Source organism: Haplochromis burtoni, unplaced genomic scaffold (genome assembly GCF_018398535.1).
Source record: "Haplochromis burtoni strain Fernald_Lab_line unplaced genomic scaffold, NCSU_Asbu1 Contig_85, whole genome shotgun sequence".
In the NCBI taxonomy this organism is placed as follows: domain Eukaryota; kingdom Metazoa; phylum Chordata; class Actinopteri; order Cichliformes; family Cichlidae; genus Haplochromis; species Haplochromis burtoni.
In genome coordinates, this window is record NW_024582446.1 from 1,370,717 (window position 1) to 1,397,111 (window position 26,395).

Genomic DNA, 26,395 nt, shown 5'->3' on the forward strand with positions numbered 1-26,395 from the left:
TTTTGTGTCTTTGTGGGCTGATCAGCCACTTTTTAAGTTTCCCTTTTGTCTCATTTAGGTAGGTTAGTGTTTGTTGCCAGCTTTTGAGTAGAGTTCTGTTACTTTGACCTCTTTTATGGGCCCAATATTTATTGTATTTTTATTTATTTTATTTTATTTTTTGTATAATTTAACCAAGTTTGTTTTTATGGACTTTAACCCTTGCCTGACTTTCCTTGTCTTCTTGGTCCATCACATCATAAAACAGAGAGAGAGAGTCGACTTATTCTCCAAATGCTAATGAGGAATACTCTTTCTCATTGGCTGGTGGTAAACACAAAAGGCATAATTGCTTAAAATGCTGAAACCGCTACCAATCACTGCAACAGTACCGGTAGGTGGTGTTGCAGCATCACACTCAGAGCAGACCCCCACAACACAACCACTTCACTTGGGTAAGATGTTTTGCGCACCGGGAATCATGATCCACACACTGGATATGCACCATAACTACAGGAGCAGAACAGAAGTCTGGTGTTAAGGTGGATTTTTTTCATCGGTCTTGACTGATATTTCTTCTTTAACCATTTGGACTCTTAGATTTTTTATTCCATTGACAATGCATCGTTCTTTCGTGGTGTTTGTGAGTTTTATTAAACTGTCTCCCTTCCGTCAGACAGTGATTGTTTTCACGCTAGTTGTTATTTGCCCGTTTGTGTTTGGCTGAGTTTGAGCGCCACTGTCATTTGCAGGACAGATGTTTTTTTGCTGCTGCCGCATCATTATGACCCTGAGTCTGACTCACCATCACATGCTGCCAGATGCAACTCGTCAACCGATCCAATATTTTGCTTTTTATTTTGTGCAAACGCGGGGACTTGCTGCCGCTGATGGGGACTCTTTGGGGCTTCTTAGCGCATGAAGGACCTCAGGCTTCTGGTGGGTTTCACAAATATTTTTTTTAAAGATGGAGAAGATAAGATGCGCTTAAATGTTAGATTTTTAAATACTAGATCTGTTTTTATTTTCTGTCATATCCGTTTTTATTGGAGTATACATCCCCAAAAATTTCGGCTGGCGATTTATAGCTTGCGAATATCCGGATGTAATGCATTTTGTAACCATCACTCCTACTCTTCAGGTACTTTTGGAACACTTTAGAGTGCGTTATGAAGATGGGGTGGATAATTCGGATCGATCTGAGATGGCCTCATATTTCTGTTATAGTCTGTTCAACACCGTCTATGTCGTGTTTGATCTTCAAAGTAAAGAAGTGTTAGGCTACACAGGATTGCTTGCACCACTAAGGATATTACTTGTGTTCACGCCTGATCTCCTCCGTTACACGTTTTTCTTAACTCCGGAAATCAAACAATGAATAACGCAGGTGAGTGCGGCATCGAGGGGCATGAGGAGTCCCAGATCCAGGGTGACATCAGCAGTCAGGGTCAGGTGCGGCCGGGAGAATAACCCAGAGGCAACAATGCCCTCCTGGCCCAGCCAACTGGAGTGCCTCCACCATAACTGCACCTGGGAGGAGACCAACAATACCATAAGCAAAGCTGACCCTTCCCCGCCCCCTCTCAATTATTATTCAATTCCTCTTCTAACGGCCATCACCATCGCCTGCACACTGCTGTTTCTGATAGGGGTGGCCGGGAATGTTATGACCATTTTGGTGGTCAGCAAGTACCGGGACATGCGCACGACCACCAATCTGTACCTGTGCAGCATGGCGGTATCCGATCTACTCATTTTCCTTTGCATGCCACTTGACCTCTACCGCATGTGGAGATACAGGCCCTGGCGCTTTGGAGACGCGCTCTGCAAACTCTTTCAGTTTGTGTCAGAATCAAGCACTTACTCCACCATCCTCAGCATCACCGCCCTGTCAGTAGAGCGCTACCTGGCGATCTGTTTCCCATTGCGCGCCAAGGCTCTGGTAACCAAAAGGCGCGTAAGAGCCTTGATTTGTCTGTTATGGACAGTGTCCCTTTTGAGCGCAGGCCCTGTGTTTGTCATGGTGGGAGTAGAGCAGGACACCATGGGGCCACTAAACTTCAGTTCGTGGATGAATGAGTCTAACTTATTCCTGGAGGCTGAGGACACCCGAGAGTGTAAGATGACGCACTATGCTGTGCAATCCGGTCTGATGGGGGCCATGGTGTGGCTGAGCTCCGTTTTCTTCTTCATGCCCGTGTTCTGTCTGACAGTGCTCTACGGCCTGATAGGCCGTCGGCTGTGGCAAAGGCACCGGGAGACGAACATGAGCAACCGCGTGTCTCACAGGGATAAGAGCAACAGGCAGACCATAAAGATGCTGGGTAAGTTTCCAGAACGCGCAAATTATGCAAAAATTCTAAAGTTCTTACATGATTCGAGTTTGAGTTGTCGACACATGAAAGACACCTTAGGGCTTTAAACTGTGTTCATATTAAAGTGATATCAGTTCAAATGTCCAAATAAAGATATGTTTAGGTAGAAAATGTTAATCAGCATCTCCTTTGACTAACCCCTGCTCCTTTTTATGTTTTTTCTTCCAAAAGTGGTTGTTGTGCTGGCCTTTGTCCTGTGTTGGTTGCCTTTCCATGTGGGTCGCTACTTGCAGTTCCGCTCTCTGGATGCTCCTTCCCCGTTGCTGTCGTTGTTATCCGAGTACTGTAGCTTGGTGTCAGTGGTTCTCTTTTACTTGAGTGCTGCCATCAATCCCATCCTCTATAACACCATGTCGTGGAAATACCGGGGTGCAGCGGCGCGCCTCTTCGGCCTGACCGACAGCCTGCCGCCACGGGGTCGCACAGCGAGCACTGTGAAGGGAGATGGCTCAAACGGCTGGACAGAGTCTACAATCAGCTTTTGAATGCATGGCCTAAATGACTGGCGTAATGAATAAAGCTATTAGTCGTGGATCTACATTACTCACGTAAAGGCCATAATTTCTGTCAGGGCGATGCAAAATTGTGGTGAGCACTTGCCTTTATTTGACTGGAATCAAAAAGGATGATTAAAAAAGCACGAGCCATAAACGCTCCATATGCATAAAACGCTTTCTTTTAAATACAATTTGCTCAGTTACTTGTCTTGTTCGGTTATTTCAGCAAGTGCCACACACTATTCATAGAAAACAATTGAAAAGCAAAACTGGTGAAGTGCAAAAGTCACTGGCCTGAAATGCTTACAGGATATCAATCAAAAACAGACACGCACGCCTGTGTGCTCACGTATAAATGTCACGCACATCTACAAATGCCTTATACTGCATTTATATTCTGGATGACAAAGAAAGCACTGTAGAATTTGCGGCACAGCTCTGTACTCATTAAGACAGAGGCAGAGGTGCAGTGTGTATGTGCATGTGTGTGGAAGAGATTTTTGCATGTGCTATGCAGGCCAAGTGTCATGCTTTTGGGTATGCTTTTAGTCACGTTACATGAAGATGTCGTGGGTTACTGTTATAAGTTGTCAAAATTCCCAGTGGGCACTTTTATATTCAAATCAATGCTGTGTTTGGGATCAATGGGGTGAGTCAACAGTCCCTGTGAGTATTCTTGTGAATCTTTGTGGTGCACAGCCTTTGCTTTTTTTTTGTGATTGTGAGACAATTTATATTTCCAAAATATGTATCAGTCTCTGATCTTGTTGAATGTATTTCACTGTTAAATGATCAGCACTGTTTAATCTGTAGGACCATCAGAAATGTGTATTAGGGGGTGTGGGGGGGTCCTATAAGGTAGCATCGCAAAAGGTTTTTACAGGTCTTATGACTCTGCAAGTTTAGGTCTGGTGCATACACAAAGAAAGCTGCCTGTTAATGTATAAATAAACATGTTAGCAGTCACTTTCTGGGCCATGTGAACTGTGCACCATTTTCCAGCAGTGTTATCCACATGTTTTCAGTCACCAGCTATAGTTACATATGTTGCACTGATTAAGCATACAATGCTATCTTTTGCTGTGGCTGTAAACACAAAACGTTATTATAAATTTGTCTAATTTACCAATAGCAATCATGCTTTTTGCAGCCATATTTATGGCAACAAAAACATTCATTTTCACTAGTCCTGCTTCTATACAAGTAGCTTCCACTGTAAGCTAGCCCAAGGCTTCACACTTATCTTTAGGAGACATGGTTTTCCACTGACAAACGAGAGAAGTGAGTTCTCACACGATGTAAACTGTATAATATGCGTCTTCTTTTTCTCATTTAACAATTTACTAAAGCCTGGAAGATGAAAAGTCTTCATGAGTGATTAAACAGCAGATCATGGCATGTAAAGTGATTTTAAATGTTCTCCAGTCTGATGAAGTGCTACAACAATGTATAAGAAAGTTTTAAAATAGATTTTCCTTTGAGCTTGTGTAAGATAACACAACAGGTGGAAATGTAAAAGTGGTACATTTTGTAAAGTGATTTGTAAAGAGCCTTGTCGAAAAGATCTTTGCTATAATTTGTATATAGATGCTTTGTAATGCAGTACACTCAGGTGGTTTACGCAGTCCAAATCACCACAGCAGCTTCCTTGATTTAAAACATGGCCTCATGACTTTGAAGAATGTATCTGTTAAATGAATGTTTATGACCATATACTGATAACATGACATGCTTTTATCAATCCATACTTATTAACAGTCAAAATTTATTGCTTTTTTTTTTTTTTTAATCTATGTGACTATCTTCACTTAGTTAATGTGTATGTCTATGATAATGTCTTGTAAAAGAAACAAAAAGTTTCCTCCTCTTTTGTACACAGTATTCATATTCTTTGTGTAACCGACTCGACAGTCAGAAAGTTGTCCTCAGCAGATATGAGATGCAAACTGCAATCAGGGTTATTAAACCAACAAACACCAGTAAACACCTTCTCAGTCACATTAAAGAATAACAAAAGATAACAATAGGGTATGCAGTCGTTTCTCCATGTGGCCCAGCAGTACCCCACTATATAATGTTGGCCTCAAAGGGGTTTAACAGTGGCCACAGGGACACTGCAATGTGCCTCTCCCATCTCAGCTGACAGGATTTTCTTGGTGCCACCAGACTCCATTCTATCACATTAGATAGCTTATAAGACAGCAGGTGCTGCCAATATGAAGCAGACCTCAAAAGAGCACTCATTCATCACTAAATTCCCCTCAGGTACTTGATCAAAACACTTACAGGGGAGCCAGCAAAAGCCTTTCAGTGCAAAAATGTTCAGCAGATTGAAAATTAGAATGACTATGAAAGGTAATGAAGGATTCACAGGGAATTAAAGCTCAAAGTTGAGTTGGTAACTCACAGGAGAAGTGGGTGGATGAAAGGTGGAGAGAAGAAGAGATCTGAAACACAAAAGTCCACATGAAATACCTCAGTGGAAATGGACAATAAAACACAAGGTGAAAGAGAAGAGGCTCAAACAGTGAGTCAGAAATCATAAGAGCTTGTTTAAATGAAGGTTGTGAGTGTGGATAAATGAACATTACACAATTAGGATGAGAGTGGAATTAAATAAGTATTTTTAAAAATGCAGCACCTTTTTTATTATTTTGATACCAGTTCAGACAAGCTAATGTTTGCTGGTATACCAACACACTGACTGTTTACAAGTACACTCACAGGGGTGGACCAAAAATGAAGTCATCTGCAAATGGGATAGTGCAGATGGTTCAGACCAGGACAAACGCAGCTATATTTTTTCATCAGTCTCCTGATGATGACGACAAAAAGAATCCTCCAAGAAGCTTTCGTTCAAATAAGATTAGGCATCTGTGTCCACACTAGTGGCACCTAAAGTTATTGTCAATCTCCTTCATCCTGGTTGGGACAAGCACCCTGTGTCTGTGCTAAATTTTACATTTAATTCGATAGTAAAGTGAAAACATTAAAGGCATCATTATAAACATCAGTCTGTACAAAAGAAACCCAGCCTGCAGTTTTTTGTTAATACAAAAACAATTGCTTAAAAATTTAAGTCTAAATAGTTCAGTATAGACTTTTGAACATGAAATGAATATGAAATGTTGATTTTCCCCATGAGGAATACGTACATAACCCTATCAGTGTATTACCAGTCTGGACTGTTAATTATTAAGCTATCAATTTTGACCCAAACATTTGAAAGCCACAAAGTGACACTTTTTGTTTTGTTTCTCGGGAATCTTTGGAAAAAGGTTCCTGCATCAAAAATGTGAAAACTGGAACACCCGACAGTGAAATCCTACCACTTCCAGTCACTAGACTTATACCATATTAACCTATAGAACGGTATTGTTCAACAAAAGCTACTGCAGTGCACTTAAAAAAAGGATTTGTAGTTTGACTAGGAAAATAAATGTTTGATTTTCTTTCATAAATGTAATCTATGGTCAGTTTCTACCTCTTAAGACAAAAAGACTAATGTTCCTCTGATGCCCTTGGATTGCCTGTGATTGAGGAATATTGACCTTGCAGTGCTGCAGTTTCTGTCCGGCTGCTTTCAGGGCCAGCAGGGCATAAAGTCTGTGATTTAGTCTTGTCACAGCTTTCTGGTTAAACAGTATTAAGGCCACCAGAGAGTAAATCTCAACATGACAAACCTTCACAGACACACATTTACACTCACCTCAAATCCTTGAACCCTAAGTGACAAATTAAAGGCAAAAACTATTATATTAATGATTTGCGGTGAAATTTCAAATGAATTACAGTGCTCGTAAGATGAGCTCTCCAGCTGAGTAATTCTAATTTAAACCCTAATATTATAAATATTGATTATCAGTCCTCTATGTTTACAACAGTACACAAAGATGATGCAGATGAAATGACAATAATGACCCTCTTATTAAATCTGAAAGATACAAATCAATACTGCCACAGACAATGTCAGAAGTGTGTTTATACTTGTTTCTCCACCATATATTGATGTATTCAGCTGGTTTGGGAAGTCCTATCCAAAAAAAGAACAAACCAACAAACTGCAGAGCATCATTGTGTTGAAGCGTAATGTTGACATTCAATAAACAGTGCAATTAAAGACAGAAAAAAATTAAAACATTTATTGGGCATAAATATATTATATATACGCTACCGATACAGTTACGTCTTACATACATAGGGTAGTATTTGCAAAAATCTATACATTAAAATTGATATGGCAGTTTCTTTTATATAATGCATATGAAATTGTCTAACATTTACAATACAAGAAGAAATGCATGAATTTCTTTTTTTCCTCAATTCGTAGACCATGACAACGTTGGAATGTTTATTTTTTGATTGTGAGGTAAAAATATGTTTCTGTTTTTGTCTTACTTAAAAAATAGTTAAATACCTGTGAGTCTCTGTATGTTTGTCAAATCGCCAATCTCTCAGTCAAAATCTCTACATGTACAAAACATTCAAAAAAAAAAATGATCAGAAGGCACAGACGTGGGGTTGCTGGGCAAAACATTGTCTCTCACTCTTGACATACCCGCCAAATGTACAGGACCTGCAGGGTGGTGAGTAGGGAGTCTGGGGTTCTATAAAATCACCTGTATTTGAGGGGAAAAAACGCAAAAAAAACCCCAACAATGCACATCAAGGGAGTACCCTGCCCACAAACACAGTGCCTTTTTGTTAACACTGTGCTAACCTTGGACTATTTAACACTAGCATAACTGGCCTGACAATGACCATACACCAAGCAAACCTCTGCTCTTCCACTGGGGAATTAAGGCTTAAAAGGGGGTAGTGTTGGGCAACATAACATCAGGAGTTTAAGGAAAGGACACCTCACAAGTCACCTGTCAATTACAATGCAACAGGCAGACACAAGATGAACACATCAGACAAAGGCACCATACTCCCTATAAACTTTCCTTTCTTTGTGGCTGTACTGTGCATTCTGCAGAGAGCGCCCCAGTAATGCCAATGTCACAGTGATGCCAATAACAGAATAATGCCAATAAAAGTAACAGACAGTGTTGGCAGTAGAGTTTGGAATAGAGCAAAGGATCGCGTTTCCTATCGCTCATATTTACCTCATCAAGCCTAATGCTTGGCATAAAAAAGTGCTTCAACTCTGTTAGTCATAATGAATTTACCCTCTTCTTCTATAGCTCTATAGATATCTCTGTATATCATCTCTTAGCAATGTACGGACACAAAAAAGCTCACTACTGTTATACCAGCACAAGCCTGAAAAAGGATTTATCAATATTATTATTTTCATCATCTGCCGGAAACCATTGTATGATTGTTTTTGCTTTCTTTACCTTTCAGTGTGAAATCAGGTTGTGTAAAAATTAAAAAACGGGAAAAAAAACTCCACCGAAAGGGGCTACACATTTCATAATGGCACATTTTGCTTTACAAAACAAAACAATAAAAGATAATATGAAAAGAAGAAATATCACAGATCAAGTTAATGTTTTTTTTTTCCTTTAGAAAGAATAATGATAATAGTCGTAATGCTGTGTCGCTGCAGAAGAACATCTCAGAACCCTTTAGACGATTCAAAACGCAACAACTAGTGGACATAAAAAGTTTGCACTTTGGCATTAAAACAGTAAAAATAGATATCAGAAGCTTCATTATAACACTAATCAGAACAAAAGCCAAAGGCAGCAACGTTTATCCCAAAACAGATGACTTGAATTGACCATAAGACCTGGCTTGCTACATGTTTCTCTAAGCGTTTCAAGAACTGCTTGCCTGTGCACAGCCAAAACAGGAAATGTAAAAAATAAAATAAAATAAAATAAAAATACATAGGCAATTTGGTTAAATGTTTGAAACGGCAATGATAACTGCAATTCATGGACTGATGAGCTACAGGTTCCCAACAGCTGTAAGAAAAATACTTAAAGGGTTACTGAGATAAGGAATGCTGGCCTTAATCATACAATCTAACATACATCCATTAAAACAAAAGAAAAAAAAAACATGCTACAAGAAAAAATTAGTATATAACTACACTTGTCTCTTAATCTTTTAACAATAAATAAATGAAGATTGCACTGTAATTGGCATGTAAAGTACTGTATGCAAATATATAGTATAAATAAAACCTAGAAAAGAACTCTACCTTTACTTTCCCACCAACTTTGGCAAAGGTTTTTTAAGCTAGTAAACCACTTTACTTACTGACACATACAGGAGCAAGGCACAGCACAGACAGAGCACAAGATACAGCATCAAAAATGAGAGAACAAAGGGAAGGAAGAGAGAAAAAAAGAAGAAAAGAAGCTAAAATGATAAATTATCATGATGACAGCAATAGGGATGACAAGATTAGATCTCCCCTCTGTGAGGCCTTATCCCTGAGGTACATTACAGGCTGCCAATCAGAGCTAATCATTACCTCCGTCTCCCATCCAATCCCTTTTACTCCCTGCACCCCATCCGACAAACATGTCACACATTAATTACGCAGGTCAGGGTGACTTCTTTGGATTATCGGGGCATGTATTGGGTTGTACCTTGGCTTTGTTGCTTCGGGTTGGGGTTAAAAAGGGTTTTGGGGACTTGGGTGGGAGGTGAGGGGCTGTTATGTGTGTTAGAATGCCCTGTTCTGATGAGTTGTGTCCTGTCAAAGGCTTGTTTGGTTAGTGAACATTAGTTCAAGTCCTCAGAGAACATGTCCGTCTGAGGAGAGACCACAGACTTGCTACTGCTCTGATTACATATCAATAAAGCACCTTTTAATAGAGAGAGCGAGAGAGAAGAGAGGGAAAGTGAGAGTAGTGCATGGGCAGACAGATGGGATGGATCGAAAGCAAGAGAAAAGTGGCCAGAGCAAAAAGGGTAATTACAGATAATCACGGGTGGGAAATGAGAAAAGAGGAGAATAGACTTTAAATGCATCAATTGACAGGCTAGCCGGAAGGAGAAACAGCTTTAGCATTGCTCTGGCTGGCTAATTCTTAGTGGGGACTAAAGCACAAGCTAACTCCTAATGGCTTTCCTAGTTAACACCCATACAGCTCTGAGAAGGCCGGTTAGCTGGCAGACTGTTAGCACCTCTGGGTCAGTGGAGCTACGTACATATCGCTAGTAAAGCTACAGATAAATAGGCTGGAGCAATGGTATTTGAGATGGTAGATTAAAGAAGAACTGACCAATGGCCCAAAATATGCTCAGCCCAGCCCTTTCCTTGTCTGCTGCAGCCGATCACAACCACAGCCCGGCTCCCCAAAGCCAGTTTAAGCCTCACAAACCAATACCTTCAAGGGCTCATATTCTGAACCAAGACAAGTGTTTAAGGGCTCCTTCAACTAAATGTGCAAGCTGCTGAGCTGACCTCAGAGCTGCCGTCTATGAGCACCTAGAGTCCACTATTCCCCCTTTTACACTGTACTTCAGACCTTACATTGCCATCACTTATATTACATCAATTTATAGCATCATAGTATTTGCTATAATATACATATCTATATATAGAGTTCATATATTAGATTACTGGTTTTCCATTCTTTTGTAGATATAATAAAATCAAAGGATAGCAGCATCTTAAACCATACATGGATTGCATCACTTTGGTAGCTGAAAGAGTGAATGAGTGAATGTAAAAAGCTAAGCAGATATGTGATTTACTTCTTAGGATGAAATGTCTTTCTCATTGTCATTGCATGAGTGTAATTGGATATGTGTGCAAGGTTATGCATGTAAGTCTGCACCTTTGTCTGTGCACTGGGTATTTGTCAGTCTGCATGTGAGAACGGGTGCAGATTGCGTGAAATGTCTGACAGCCTGTAGAGTTGTAACAAACTGGGTAAGTAAGAACAACTAAAGCTTTGAAGGCCTACACTGGAATATGGCTGAATGAATAAAGACTACAGCAAAAAAAATGCAAATTAAACACTGAAAAATAAACCAAAAAAGTAAGGCAATGACCATCAAGAAATATATGTTCTCTAAGTGAATATGTTTTAAAAAGATACAAAATAAAAACATGCAAGTCAGTCTGGAGAGCAACTGTTTTGCTCACAGCTATTTTAAGGCTTGATTATCAGCTTTCTTTCCCAAACGAGGTACAGCTCAGACAAGGCTTCCCTCGACAGAAATCCTTAACAAATGAGACGGACAATGGTATGAAGACAACAGAGACGGAGAGGGAAAAAGTCCAAAGTGAGTGAAGGCAAAAGACAACAGGAACAAGGTGGGAAAAGCCTGAATCAAAAAATAACCCAAAAAAAATCATAGATAGCGTTGAATGTACATCTCAAGTGTTTGTTTTGATTTCATTCGGTTCTTTCATAGATGTTTTTTAAAGTTTTTTTTTCTGCGATTTTGCTTTCTCTTTCTATCCTATAATTAAAAATTCCCTCACTTCATGAAGAAGTACTGTAGCAAGCAGGCCATGAGGATGGAGAAGCCTGCAAACACACACACAATCAGCGCCGCAAAGCGCTCGTCGCTCGAGATCAGGCCCGCTCCTTTGCCTGCTTCCACGGCACACTGCTCTCCTGATGATGCTGCCTCCTGGCGACGCAGCGTGAACAAAGAGGAAGGGCTCAGTGGTCCACACAGCTCCTGGCACGTATCCTGGCAACGGCGGCAGGCACCCACACGGAAACGGTAGTCTGTGTTGCTCTGGAGACCGGAGATTTGAAACACACCCTCCTCTCCCTTGAAAACCTTTGAAGGCAGGAAAGAGGTGAAAAAAGTTTTACAGCTGACTTGGATAAGAAAGACATTTTAAGAAAGTAATAAGATAAGCGCAAAGGACGCAGATTTTCATCCAACTAAAAAGCATAACATGCTCCTGAGTGAAATCATTTTAGCTAGAAAACAGACATGCATGCTCACGTAAACTCATATTTTATTCAAAGAACACAGAAAAACAAAACAAATTAGATGTTTAAACTGTGAAAATTTTAAGAAATTTGGAATTTAATGGTAGCAACATTTAATCCTCTTTTACCAACTTAGTAGATTTGTCGCTCAATTTTTGGGAGAGGAATGTTCTTCCTATCATTCTTATTTGATAGGTTTCTAGGTGTGCAACAGTCCTCATTAAGGTCTTCTTTGGTGTATTTTGTTTCTCATGATGTGCCAGACGTTTTCAGCTGGTGAAAGGTCTGGTGAAGAGGCAGGCCAGTTCAGCACCCGGACTCTTCTACAAGAAGCTGTCCAGGAGACATCTTTTTAATGACCACCCTTAAAAAGATGTCTCCTGGATGGGAGCATATGTTGCTCTAAAACCTATATATACACCTTTCAGCATTAATGTTGTCTTTCCAGATGAGCAAAGTGCCAGTTTCCCTAGGCATTATTGGGCTCCCATACCCTCAGGCATACAGGATTTTGAACTAAGCGCTGATAACAAGCCAAATGGTCCCTCGCTTCTGTAGTGTGGAGGACGTATCATAGTATCATTCAAGTTTCCTGAAAAGAATTTCAAATTTGTCCTCCCACAGAACAGTTTTCTACTTTCATGTTAACAACATTTTTACATTTTGCTTTTTCTTTGCACGATAGAGTTTTAATCTGCATTGGAACTGTGTTCACAATGATTTCTGGAAGAGTTCCTGAGTCCTTACAGTGTAATTGATGTTACTGCAGTGCTGCTTGAGAGCCGAAAGATCACAGGCGAGGATCACACCGAGATTCTCCAGATTCTCAGAATCATTTCAAGATATTATGTACTGTAGATGATTGGATACTAAAAGTTTTCACCATTTTATATTGAAGAACATTATTATGAAACTGTTCCACGATTTGATGATGCGTTTTTTTTGTTTTGTTTTTTTTGGGGGGGGAGGGGGTGTATTCGCAGACTGGTGAATTCTCCTTCTAGCTTTGCTTCTGAGAAACTCTGCCCCTCTAAGATGTCATGTTACTGACATTTTGCCAATAAACCTAACTAGTTGCAAAATGTTCCTCCAGCTGTTTCTTTTTAGCACCACTTAGTTTGTTCGGTCTTTTGTTATCTCCACCCAACTCTTTTGAGACCTGTTGCTGCCGTCAACTTCAAAATGAACTAATATTTTTTGATGAAATAGTAAAATGTCTCAGTTTAAAATTTCATGTCTCCTATGTTCTATTGTGATTAAAAAACATGTTTAAGACATTTAAATGACCGCCTTGTGTTTTTCTTTGCATTTTACAGGGTAGAGTTTCTTTGGAATTGAACTTGTAGAAAGGTACGTGGTGTTTGTGTCAAAGGAGAATGTGTGTAGACAAAAAACACCATTTTATTTTTAGTGCTGCAGTAGAAGAAATGGTTTGATAAAGGTGCACTGAACTTTAGCTGTTAGACTCTCAAACCGACGAGAGGTAAATATAACTGAGTGCATTTACTGGTCTTCTCATAAAGAAATAAAAAAAACCAACAAAAATAAGGAAAAACAACCCCCCCAAAAAAGAACACAAAATGTTAAAAGCAGCATCTGATAACATATGTCTGCACAGGTTTTATCTACTTATGAGAGTCTGCAGTTCTTCCCACCAACCATTCTGTAATTCAATAACAGAAGTTGAAATGGCCCTGAAGACAAATAACTTTTTGTCTACCTGCCTGCCCACCACTGCAGCTGTGAGCAATCAAATCCTATATTTCCAGGTGCAGCAGACTCTTCCTGAGATACTTCTGTTTTGTAATTTTCATTAAAAGTATTTAATACCTCTCAGCAGGGGGGGATGTATATGAGGGAAGTGTTCACACATGGGTATTTTACTCTTCTATCAAATGTCAAAAGAAAATTGAATTAATTAATTCCAGCAGCTTCCTAGTGTTTAGATGAACTGGACAGCTCTCATGTAAGACCCGTTTACATGTGTGTGTTACAAACCTGTTTGTATTCTGACTCACGTCCCACCAGCACCTGGAGCACATAGCTCACAGGGTCCCCCCTCATTGGTGGAATAGTTTCCCATGTTATCTCACACATGTTCCCCTCCAGCTGGTGCACTCTGGGAGCTGTTGGAATTAATAATAAAAAATCATTATCTCATATACATGACTGCATATCGTTAAAAGACGCTTGCAAACAGATGAAGAGTATAATTAGAACACCATCTCTTGTGAAGTCAAGAAATGGTGGTTATCATTTTACAACATTTAAAATGTTGTAAATGGCCTGCATTTGTATAGCGCTTTTCTAGTCCCTAAGGACCCCAAAGCGCTTCACACTACATTCAGTCATTCACCCATTCACACACACATTCACACACTGGCGATGGCAAGCTACATTGTAGCCACAGCTGCCCTGGGGCGCACTGACAGAGGTTGTAAACAGTAAAGTGTAGATAAACTCACAGTTCAGTGATTTGCCAAACACTTAAAGCCTATATTTAACTGAAAACATTAAGAAGATAACTTATCCAGAGCTGAAACTTGATTCAGCATATAGAAAAAGTGGTATAAAACTGGGTATAAAAAGAGCATACCCAAGAAGGTTCATTCTTCCGGAAACAGTGCAGCAAAACACTTATGATTGAAGAACAACATTTTTCAATATGGAACTGCAACGACTTTGGGGATATTATAATGTATAATAGAAAAAATACATCATATAAATGTAAGGCTTATCTTAGGGTCAATGTTCATTTAGGATGAACTAAAACAAAGCAGAAGAAACAACTGAAATCTATCAATCAAAAATAGGAAACCGAGAAACATATATATATGAATATAAATAGTGAACATCAGCTACAACAAAGTGAGTCATGAAATTCATTTTGTTTTTCAGTTGTAACATTTGTTATGCACTGCAATCAAATCCTTGGGGATTAATGTCATTTTACACTGTAAATTACAATATTAACAACAACGATGTCATTTTGACTGCAATAAACTGCTGCATTAAATACAAAACACATTTTACTAACTGCTTTGATAACCAAGTATCTATATGTTGATTCATCTCAACATCACCTGCTCTTTATAGTTTCAAATGAATGCCTGACCCTTTTAAATGGCGTACACTGCTATGAGCTTTACAGAAGCTATTCGGTCCCTTGAGTGGGTTTATGGATATATCAATGCTATGCGGCACAGCTACCATCATACTTTGTAGATATATCCAGAGAGGTTACCCCTTACTGCAATTATTGGAGCTGTAATAAGCCACCCCCTCTCTTACAGTAACAATCAGATGCTGGAGGCAATAATCAGGCAGGCGACAGTAAACATCATCACTAACAGCCAAAAACAGATGCATTTGTTGCATGCGTAAAGCTTGATTTAATCCACGTAGAAGTGGCAAACATTACTGTATGCATGGATACTCATGCACTGGTGTGTTTGCGTTGCTCTGCCATCATATGTGAAATTGAGCTGACACTGGTGGACTGGTAGGACATCTTCACATGATCTGACCCCTGAAGATATTTAAAGTTAGATTTACCTAAATAGAGGACTGTGCGTTTTAATATATCTGATAATTCACAACTGTACGATCTGAAAAGGCAGCTGGTGTATAGCTAGTGATGAAGACAGGACTTCTTTGTGTGAAATGTGTTTGTGCACAAAGACATTTTCTCCGCTTCGGTTTACCTTTCAGGACAGGGGGTATAGACTTGGTGGTGCAGAACGTATGCGTGTCAGAAAAAGGACCCTCCCCAGCATCACTGATGGCCTGTATTCTGAAGCTGTAGCTGCTGGACTCGGTCAATCGCTGAACCTTGTAGGTGTGGCTGGGACCACGGTAGATTGTCACAAACCTAAACAGGGAACATAATGAAGAAGGAGAAATAAACAATAAGATGTAAATCTAAAAAAAATTTTTAAAAAGGAAGGACGGTTCAATGTGACAGAGGGAGCACTGACAGGCCTAGGCATTAAGGATCACTCCATCAGAGATAAAGGAGAAATGGTGAAGGGAAGTGAAGGTGATGGTGTTATGAATGGGTATAAGAAGGGAAGAGTTATGATAATAGAGAAAAACATGGTTAAACATCCATCCATCTATCCATCTAATTCAAGGTCGTTGGGGGCTGGAGCCGATCCCAGCTGTCAATACGGCTGAGGCAGGTTACAGCCTGATCATGTTGCCATCTTATTGCAGAGCACGGTCAAACAAGAACAGTAAAAAGTAAGGCACAAACACTTAGATACTCACTAATCACTAACTTAGTTATAAGGACTGATAGACCATGTTTGTGACTTGATATAGTTTAACTCAGCACAGCAGGGGTCACAAGAAAAATGATGAGCAGCTCAGCGGTGAATGTGAATATTTTAACACAATTATATGTTAACCTGAGGTAAGATTAACTTCAGAAATAAAATGTGGGGACCTTGAAAAGCAAGAGGAGCAGCAGAAGAAAAGAAAGCACCTTAAAAAAAAAGATAGAGATGATTGATGAACACGCAGGACAAACAGTGGCAGGCTATAGTCACAAATCTGATGAAAATGAGCACCAAAAGCATTCCTGGCTGGCTCGATGGACAGATTCATGGAGTGGGAGAGATAAAAGCAGGAAAAGTCTGGGAGATAAGTGAATGTGAGCCGAAGAGGGGTTATTTATCTCAGCAATCAGCTTTGCAGCAAAATAAGGTAAATGTCTAGGTGGCAAAGGAAGCCATGAAGCAGAGGAATGAGAAAAGAAAGACAAAGGTAAATGGTTAATGAACAAGAGAAGAGGCAGTAATAGAAGAGTAAAGTCGCAGGAGGATGCAAGGGAGAGAGAAGTTAAAGCAGAAGGATAGGTGATTGAGAATTAAAGGAGATGATGATAATGTTGAAGAGAGAAAAGAGAGTGCGAGACAAAGAGGAGAGGAGAGAGGTCACGGTTTAGTAGAAAGCTATAACTCCAGATGAGCTCTTTATGTAGCTGCACTACAGAAGTGATGTGTTTCTCTGGCTGATATATGATGTTATTAAACCTTGGCCTTACTGGTGGGCCATACAGTTAACACGTGCAGCGATCAACTGCATGGCTTAAAAAAAAAAAACAACTAATGCATTAACTTTTCCATCATCAGGAGCTATGACCTCTTCGCAGTCGACCAGACATAAATGGTAAGATATCAAAATAATTAACATTTAGCACAGCACAAACAAACAATAAATACCCTTGCACAAAAAAATCACTAGGACATAGTTAATGAGATGAATTGCCCTGGTGCTGACCAAAAGCTGACCAATTAACTACAACATGGCAGAGCAGAGGGTAGGATGAGAGAGGTCAGAATGTAATGAAACAATCTGTTATTGTTCTACTGCAGACGTCATCGTGTAAGAAGAATAAAGCCCTTGAACTACACTGCCCCGTGTTGTCATGACATTCTTGCAACTCTCAGATTTGACACAAGGCATGTCAGTGGGTAACATGGATGAGAAGAGGGAGAAATGAATGGAGCACAGGAAACAAGTGAAAATAAAAAGCCCTGACTCAGGGAGGACAGCGCATGAGCAACAAGTCTGCAAACAGGGAGATAAGAAAAAGAAAAATTAGTCTGAGCAAGCAAGGGAAAGGAGGATGGGAAGGTACAAGGATGAGAAATAAATAATGGCAACAATAATGGGAACCGGAGAACACTTTCTTTATCATCATAAAATAGAGGAATGCTTGGGTTTACTGAAAAATAAAGGAAGGGTAAAAAATGCCAATGCAGGGGAAATAATTCCTGAAAGGAAGCACACATTCATTGTCAGAATCTCCACATTCGCAGTCACCTGTCTAACAATAAACCCCGATTAATAAACATGAATTAAATCAGAGGACAGCAAGAGACAGAGGAGGGGAGGAGTCAAGGTCAAAAACATAAGTGTAATATCAGAAATGATATTTGCACAGATTATTGCTGGCTATTCAATATGTTTGTTTACAAAGCTAAATACTTCAAGATTTCATTAGTTCCCTGCTTTCAATGTGCCCTTCCAATCTCGCTTATTATGTCAGCAGTGAAGCTTCTGGTTGCCATGGCTAACTCATACTAAAAAATAAAAACCCTTCTAATTCATTTTAACAGAGCGTGATGAGAAAGAAAAGGGGAAAGCAGAGCAGCGTGGGAGGAGTGCCCTGTAAATCTTCTACGTCCATTCTTAATTTTATATGCCTTTGCACACAAATACACAGTGTACAAGAAACTGTGATGCACCACTAACCACTTATACCACCTTTTTTTAAAACACATTTAAAATATAGATGCCAGTGATCGCAAGGTACCCTCCCCACACACTGCTCCCCGAGAGCTGCACTGGTGGCTGCCCACTGCCTCACTGGGTGAATGGGTTAAATGCAGAAAAGTATTTTCCCTATGGGGACTAACACATACACATTCTTTCATGAGCCACTCCTCATCCCTAAGTCTACAGCATAAACACTTGGGGAAAAAAAAGACAAATTAACCTTGAGTTTAGTTGCCAACTATGTTTAATACTCCAACTCCTATAACTTCATCGGGTGCATACAGACACATGCATAATATACCTAACTGCATCCAAGCGTGATTACAAAGAAAGAAAAATGTACATAAATATGCACAAACATTACTGTGGCAGTTAGAAAAGGGTAAACAAAACTGTGAAAGCTGTTTGCATTTTTATGGCAGAGAGCGATCGCATACCTCTATGTTTGTTTATGTGTATGTGTGTCACAGAAGCTAACAGACCACAGCCTGCCAGTTAGGGACCCATCTGTCAGTTATGGTACCCATTCCAAGGGTGTCAAGGTGCCAGCTTGATACAGCCAACCCTTAATTCAAACACTGATAAGGGCCAACCAGAAGGATAAAGGAGGGAGCTAAACAAACTGACAGTTGGGCAGACGGGCTGGTGCGATGCATTACAGATACTCTTAGCTCTAGCTACTTGCAAAAATTCCCTCCTCCTGAACTTTTTTTGCCCCCAGATGTGTATTTGACTCCCTGTCCATAATTATTTTCCATCCTCTCCTCCTCAGTCTGCTAACACTATCTTTCCATTTCTCTTTTTATCGCTGCTGTCTGACCAGTCAATTCAATGAAGGCTTGATTGTTGGGGGCTGCATCCCTGCTGTGTCCAGCTCCACTCAACATGACTACTCCCAGGTACATCTAGTTACTGCACACAGAGGAAAAGGCACAGATCCCCACAAGTACCTTTAATGTTAAATGCACACACTCCCTCAGCTCCCCTCAGCTGCTCTGGTTTTGTCCTCCTAGTATTTGTGTTCTTCTCAATGATGTGCATATTTTTAACCTGGGTTCTAATTTGATCAATTGACTAGTTATAGGGTGAGAAGTCCTCTGAGGGCAACATCATAGTTTCAATCCCTTGTTACACATGAGGTTCCATAGATAAACGCAGACTATCGTTCTGTCTATTGCTGTCATAGAGACAGGATTAGTAGGTTAATTGGGTGTTCCACTTTTTGTTTATAAATGGGTAAATATAAGCTTCGAGTCCAAGATTTTAATGTGTTGTTTAAATAAGCTGGACTCAGCCCATTCCCTCAAGTAAACAATGATGATGGAGCAGTATAAACTGGTCCATGTATACTCCACCTGTGGTTCTTGTCCTCCATCTGTAGTGTGTAGACCATGTCATCAGCAAGCAGAGCACGTGTGTGGCTGGTGTTTTCGCCCCACTTGAGCTTCAGGCTTTGAGGGCCAGCCGCTGAGCATTCGAGTGGGGGCGGCGGTGGTGGGAGAGGGCGTGTCCTCACGATCAGTGGTAAACTGTTGGGACTGGAGCCAATGGCATTCACTGCCTGGATCTGCACACTAAAAATCATGGGAGAGAGCGAGAAAGAGATAGAATTTATTTGTTGAATATTGCACTGTAAAAATGTTTATTATTATTTTATTATTTATCATCTTATATTGATTGGATTTTTGTGGAAATGTCTCTAGAGATGAGAGCCAAACAAGCCAGCATTTAAATTTTACTTGAGCATGTGTGCACTGATTTAAGATCACAAGCCAAAGTACGTGACCGTGAAAGTGCTGTACCATGCAACCTTGAATGCTCTCCATGTATTTGCAGACCTACCTGTCCAATGCTGGACACTTAATGTGGTATATTAGCTTTGACCTTGGATGTTTGTGGATCCTTTTGCCTGTTACCATTCTCCTACGTACTCTGCATGATAAGCCTTAAATTTGTCAGACTTCCTGGTCCACATTTTCCCTAAATGTGTACCAAGTTAGGTAACTGCTATCACTGCTACAGGGTGTTTTAGACTATTTGTGCTAAAGAGAGAACTTAAATACTACAATGTATTCCCTAAAACATAATTATAAAGATTATAAATGACAGAGAAACATCATTTTAAGCACATGCATTTGAACTCGTATGCCAAAAATATATGGACTCAACTGGACACACAGACACACACAGCTGCTAATTAAAGAGAATTGGGAGAAATGGATTTCTGTTTTTCAAACTCCCCTGCCGCCTTTCTTCCAGGAAGCCCCCTCTGTTCTTCGCGGTTTTTCTGTCAGTGTCTGATCAGCTTATTAGCATCAATATCAGAGGTCCTCAGCTAGTTGGTATCCTTCTTCTGACATTTAACCACTGATTCTTTGTAACTGCAACCTTTCATTATAATTCATGCAGCTTAGGTAAACATTTTTGTGTTTGTGTCTGTGAGGTAAAGGGCAACATGTATCTATCCAGTGGATAATTAAGGATATGGATAAAAGATAATAAGAGATTGTGAACAACGTAAAGATAAGGCTTAGCTTTTGATGATAGGTGGGGCTACATTTAGATATGATGAGAGTGAACGTGAATGTTTATTTGTTAGCCCTGTGATGGACAGGCAACCTCTCCGTGTTGTACCTTAACAAACTTTCATCTTAGGCTCAGAACAGATGCAGTTTATTTATTTATTTTTAATTTATGATTTATTTTTTTTACACTGTCAAGAGAAAAAAACTAGGGGACAAGTAATTGAATAATCTTGAGACTATAATTTCACCAGTGCAAGAACCTCTGACTGGTAAATTATTTAAATCTCACCTCAATGACTCCAAGAAAATCACTAAAGTGAAAATACACATCTAATTTTAGAGGACAAATTGAACTCTCTCCTTTACTTGAAGTTAAGGTTGACATTGTTGATAATACAGAATGCACCTTCTTTGCACTGCAGCTTTACTTAATGTGTATTCTGTCATTGATGACTAGACCACAAGTATACACTTAAGGGTTTTCTTTGGGGTTTTCTTTTTACTTTAATATGGTTTTGTTATTTATTTGGGGCAAAGATGCAGGAAAGATATTCAAATCTTGTATTTTGAAGGAAATATTTTAAACTCCATTGACAGAAAATGCAAGTCATCTTAAATCTATATAGATATTTAATTTACAAATATTTAATGTAACTATATTTAATGTTTTATAATTTAGCGTATTGTATTGTTGGCGGGAAAAAACTAAAAACGAATTTCTTTGTTTTAAAAAACAAACATATGTTTCCTTTTTCATCGGTTTAGAACAAAAACTGAAGTCTAAATACTAATACATAAAAATAGTGTGTTTAACCTCCAAGCTGCAAAAAAAATTGTACAAATGTGGGTGCGCACACACACAAACAGCCACAAAAACACACAAATGTTTACTGTGGTCCTTTACAAGGCCACACAGTCAAAGAATATCTGAAGTACAATTCCTGTCGTAAATAACAACCAGAATTATAGCTATTTGGACACACAAAAACTCCCACAGATTCTCTCAAATGCACACAAACACACGCACGGGCTCACACATGTTCTGTCTCACTGGCAGCCATTATGCAACAGAGCACAGTGACACCGGGTCAAAAACAACCTCAGAATGAAAACAATGGTGCGAGATCACCCTGCCTCTGCACATGTCACCTTACCTTGGATAACCTCTCCCTGTTTGTCTTTTTTAATTAGAATTCAAAGAACTTGCTGCACAATCATATGCATGCTCACAAACACACTTAAAAGCAATCACAGACAAGCGGGATCACAACAACGCTGTGCATAAAGATGATTAAGGGGCTGTTTACTGCTACTTGAGTACAACATGTTTGAGATCCAAGCTCATGCAATCATCAAACATTTTACCCCTATTTAAATACAGAATGTGTATAAAAAAATTGATGTAGCCTGCTTGTCTGTATGAAAAGAAGCCAATGCAGAAGCTGTAAAACCTGCATTCTCCAAATGGCCAAAGGAGACAGATTGTGTAAAATGAGCTAATGAACCCGCTTCTTACACCCAATTTATGCTTCAGTGGGAAATTTACATCATACCCTAAGACATAACTGTAAACCCCTCTGAACCCAATGCCGTAATCTCCAACATAACTTGATGTTGACCTCCCGACAAATCTAACTGTCCTCTATTCTCACTACTTTTCTGCTGTGATTTTTGAATTCATCAGTGATAAAATAGCAATCATCCCCCCAGTATAATAGATAATTATAGGATCACTATAACGAATTATAAATATTAGCAAATTCGTAGAAGGATATCAATGAAACTATTGGAACTGATGTGAGGGAAGGTACAAAGAAGTGGAAAAATTAGAGCGCCAAATATGTTTGCACCAGCATTTTATTTCTTTCTATGGGCTGGCACCGCATATGAAAAAATGGGACACAACCACACGGTAATTAACATGTAATGCACCACACACAAGCATAAATGGTTTGGTTTAGCTATCATTACCTGTATTCACTGTCTGGCTGCAGGCCTGTGACAAGGTGAGTTGTCCGTGAATCCACAGTGATGGTTTGGTCGTCCAGGGTGATGACGTAGGAGGTAATCTCGGCCCCGTTACAGTTTGGCTCCTCCCACTTCAGGTGGAGGCAGGTAGACGGGGAGTGGCCTGTCTCTGAGGAGGTCGGGAGATCCAGGGGGGTAAGGGATGATACCTGGTCAGGATTTGTAGCTGGGGTCTGGAAACTGCTCTGCTCACTATATGGACCAGCACCTGCCTGATTGACCGCCTGAGTGGGAGACACAGAAACACAGAGGGGGTGAGAGAGATTGAAGAGGGGGGGAAACTGCTGTGATTGATAGTGCTGAGATAGAGGATCCCGGTGATAGAACAGAGGTGAGGAGAGGGATAAAAAGAAAGGGATAAGTGAAGACTAAAACCAAGGCAGACAGATGATGATTAGCAATAAGAAGGGAAGAAGATAAATATGAAGGGATTTATTAATAAGCACAGGACAAAGAGCAAGACAACGTTAAATGGGAGGGACTGATATAGAAAACTGAATAGACAAGAAAACTAACAGAAAGACATGAATTCAAATTAGTTTGAAAGAGCATTAATCCTTTACTTGTGCTGTCAAACACATTAATATTCAGCTCAAGTATCCACTATTAAATGCCTTTCAATCGCTCGTTGTAATAGTCACCTTCATTGCCTCTTACAGACTTCGAGAGGAGGAAGGAAGGACAAAATTGGTATTTTATATACATCTTGTCCATTCGGAAAGCTTGAACTACAAATAAAAAATGTAGATAAATTGCTTCCTTCCATCCATTTTTGAGCCTTGTAATAGTTACATGTAAAAAGCAACATTCATGGATTAAATGTACTTAGCAAATCCAAGCAGATGAGCAGTGTTTGTTTTCTTGTAAAAATGCACTGTAGCCACTTTCCAAAAACAGCCAAGCACCATTCACGAGTAGATACCAAGGAGAAGGAATCTACAATGTGCACTTATATATAAATCCTTGACGGTTTATCTCAGCATTAAACTATCTAGATAACTCTGGGTCCAGCAAGAAAAGTTATACTTCAGTAGTTTCTCGGATTTATCCTCAGCTGTCAAATTCATTTTGCAGAGGCTAGAAAAACACATAGAAACTGATTTAACTTATCCTTACATTGGCGTCCCCCCATTCAAAGCATTCTCATAAAACAAGTGCGTGTCAGGTTGTGCAGATTTGAAACACTGCTACAGAAGATGAACCAGTACAAGTTCATTCAGGTATAGAACGTATGGAGTCACACAGAGTTCAACCAAGTCGGCGCCTCTGGTGTGATCCATTCCTGCAATCTTCTGAAGGTGTACAGATATGAACACACAGGCGTACACTTCTAGTGCACAGAGACAAAGAGAAATCACATACATGTAGGAAAGCAATTATTAGGACGGTAGGTTGACCTTGGATTGTCAACCTATTAACTATTAACCGATTATAAATAATCCTATAGAGATGTGAGCCATAAAGCATGTTGTTATTGGATTCATAGCTTCAGAGGGTACAAGACAGAAAGGGAGTAAGGGAGAGAGTTAGACAAACAGAAGGAGAAAGACGGCACTTATTTATGCACCACATTAAGGGTCAGAATACAAACTGAATCAATGACCATCAATCTTTCCCTGGAGTCTGAGTGTTTGTGTTGCAGCATCTTGGTTTCATGTTTCCAGGCTGAATTTTTGTCGCGATCACAATTCAGTTATTTCTTTTGTTTCTGGAAGTGCTTATGTTCCATAAACTAGTACGTTCTTCTTTTCTCATTGTCAGTTTAACTATGCATGGCTTCAACATAAGTGAATGTTGTATGCCTGTCTATGTTCATCTAAATCCACTGTAGGGATATCTAGTAGTGTGTGCACTACCTGTAGCCTGCAGCAGTAATTTGTGGCAGGTGTCAAATCTGACAGTTCACACTGCGTGGCAGATCCGCAGTAGATGAGCTCCATGGGTTCATCTTCCCTCGCCCACTCCAAACGATATTCAGAGATGTCTGTACCCGAACCCTCAGGGCTCTGCAATAGAAACACAAAATCAGCTCAATGGAATTAACAGATACCTGAAAGTTAATGGATTCAGGGCTTGTTTTGCAAACCCAAAATGAAAAACAAGATTTTTTTTTTTCATCTAAACTTAAGTCTATTGAGGTAGGTAAGTATTTGGACCCACATTTATTGTCATTTAACCTTGGTAAATCACCACAGCAGATTTGAAATCAAATGGTCAAGATCTGATTAAAGTGCAGACTAAATTCAAAGGTTTTAACAAAAGTACATCATTAACTGTTTAGAAATTACAGCCATTATAACCATGCATAGTCTGATAGTTATACCATGGTTGCATAGTTACTGGCCAGGTGAGGCCTGTAATATTCCAATGACAAATTAGGTATATAAATCAAAAGTGTGCAACCTTCATTTGGTATATTTTCAGTGGAATATGTGGAGTATGGGGACCAAAAAATGATGAATGTGACTGAAAAACAAAAAAAGATACCCTTTAAAGTGATAGGAAAAAAACTTTAGGAGTGGCCAAATCAGCAAGTTGGTATATTCTTAAGAAGGAATGAGCCTGCTAAGCAACACCAAAAGGCCCAAAAGATGACTTTACTACTTTTTTTTATTTTAAACAGTAAAAGGGAGCTAGAGCTCTTTAGCAGTGTTAAAAAATGTGGCCTGTCTTTTTATATTTTCTTGTCTGTTTTTTGTTCCTTCCATACACTGTTTATTTCCTTTGATAAATGCAGCTGTGTTTTTGGTTTGCCTCACCTCCCAGTTGAGTGTTACACAGGTGTTACTGGTGAGTGTGATTATGGGAACTCCACACTGCGCAGGAGGACCCGCTGCAGTCGTCACCTCTGTAGGCTCAGAGTATGGTCCGTACTAAGGGAGACACAGATCGATTGACACAAAATAAATGAGAAAGTTGAATCATTTAGACAGTAAAAAGTTTACAAAAGCTGAAAATCAAATTCGAATCCCAAACTGAAAAGCTGTGAAATATAGACACAGTCATCTTGTTGAATAAGCAACAGTGCTGAGGTTTTGGCGCCATCTAATTCACTTTCAGGTGACCGGATAATCAAAACAATCAAATCTTATAATATTAAGTTAATTTTCTAGGGCACACTGATCCAACTACTCAGTGTCTGTGTCTACACCTACGGTTTTAAGTTGAATTTTCTGCTTGTTGCTTAATATTGGATGTGTATTAAGAGCTCCCAAGTTTGTGTGCTCAATATGCAGAGCAAATTTCAAAGCCATAAGTAAACAAATGCTATTTAATTCAATATTTCATGCTTAGCTGTTATAAAACATCCCTTCTTTTATAGGCTGACCTATTAAAGTGGCTGGATCAAGCTTCAAAAGGTTTCAGCTACGATTTTCTGTTGTTCTTTAATAAGTTTTATGGTCTAGCCTGGTGAATTACCAGATCGCCATGGCTTTCATTTATTTATTTTCATTTTTATTATTGATCACACTCTTGCTTTGACAAGCCAGACAGTTTCTCACCCCAGCCTCATTGGCAGCCCTCAGTCTGAAGCTATATGTTGCACCAGGAAGCAAACTAGCGACAGTGCACTGTAGCTCCGAGCCATGATACACCTCCGTTGGCTTGGCGTCTCCCTCACTCATCTCCAGACTGTACACACACTCCTCACACACTCCCTCAGGGGAGTCTAAGAAGATCAAATAAGAGAGAGCGATAAGAAGAAACATTTACAGTGAAACTAACCACAATACATGAATTGTGATGAAAATACACAATACATATGTCACGATATCTTGTTACACATAAATTCTTAATGATGTATTCAGTATTTCACAAGCTTTTTATACTGCTTACAGATT

General features: G+C 39.6%; 2 protein-coding genes across 3 annotated transcripts in view; one reads left to right on the forward strand and one right to left on the reverse strand.

Moving 5' to 3' along the window:
• Positions 1-215: 215 nt before the first annotated feature.
• On the forward strand, positions 216-4,891 carry ghsra (growth hormone secretagogue receptor a). Its single transcript, XM_042222386.1, has 2 exons — positions 216-2,303; positions 2,526-4,891. Exons 1-2 carry the CDS (start codon positions 1,388-1,390, stop codon positions 2,837-2,839), a joined length of 1,230 nt encoding a protein of 409 aa, XP_042078320.1. The 5' UTR covers positions 216-1,387; the 3' UTR covers positions 2,840-4,891.
• A 2,075-nt stretch (positions 4,892-6,966) lies between these two features.
• The window catches only part of fndc3ba (fibronectin type III domain containing 3Ba), an 86,819-nt gene continuing 67,390 nt past the window's right edge, over positions 6,967-26,395 (reverse strand). For both annotated transcript variants that reach the window (XM_005926047.2, XM_042222385.1), the window contains exons 20-27: positions 26,057-26,223; positions 25,313-25,426; positions 24,410-24,559; positions 22,497-22,777; positions 19,356-19,574; positions 15,420-15,586; positions 13,714-13,841; positions 6,967-11,557 (exon numbers count right to left, since the gene is read on the reverse strand). In XM_005926047.2, coding sequence (XP_005926109.1) covers positions 11,246-11,557; positions 13,714-13,841; positions 15,420-15,586; positions 19,356-19,574; positions 22,497-22,777; positions 24,410-24,559; positions 25,313-25,426; positions 26,057-26,223 — 1,538 coding nt within the window. In that variant the 3' untranslated portion in view covers positions 6,967-11,245. The remainder of the gene's footprint in view (positions 11,558-13,713; positions 13,842-15,419; positions 15,587-19,355; positions 19,575-22,496; positions 22,778-24,409; positions 24,560-25,312; positions 25,427-26,056; positions 26,224-26,395) is intronic.

What these genes read in the sequence shown, in the direction of transcription:
- ghsra (XM_042222386.1), top strand. Translation starts at nt 1,388, where the DNA reads ATGAGGAGTCCCAGATCCAGGGTGACATCAGCAGTCAGGGTCAGGTGC. An exon ending in GCAGACCATAAAGATGCTGG is followed by an intron (nt 2,304 to 2,525) that starts GTAAGTTTCCAG and finishes TTCTTCCAAAAG; the next exon opens with TGGTTGTTGTGCTGGCCTTT.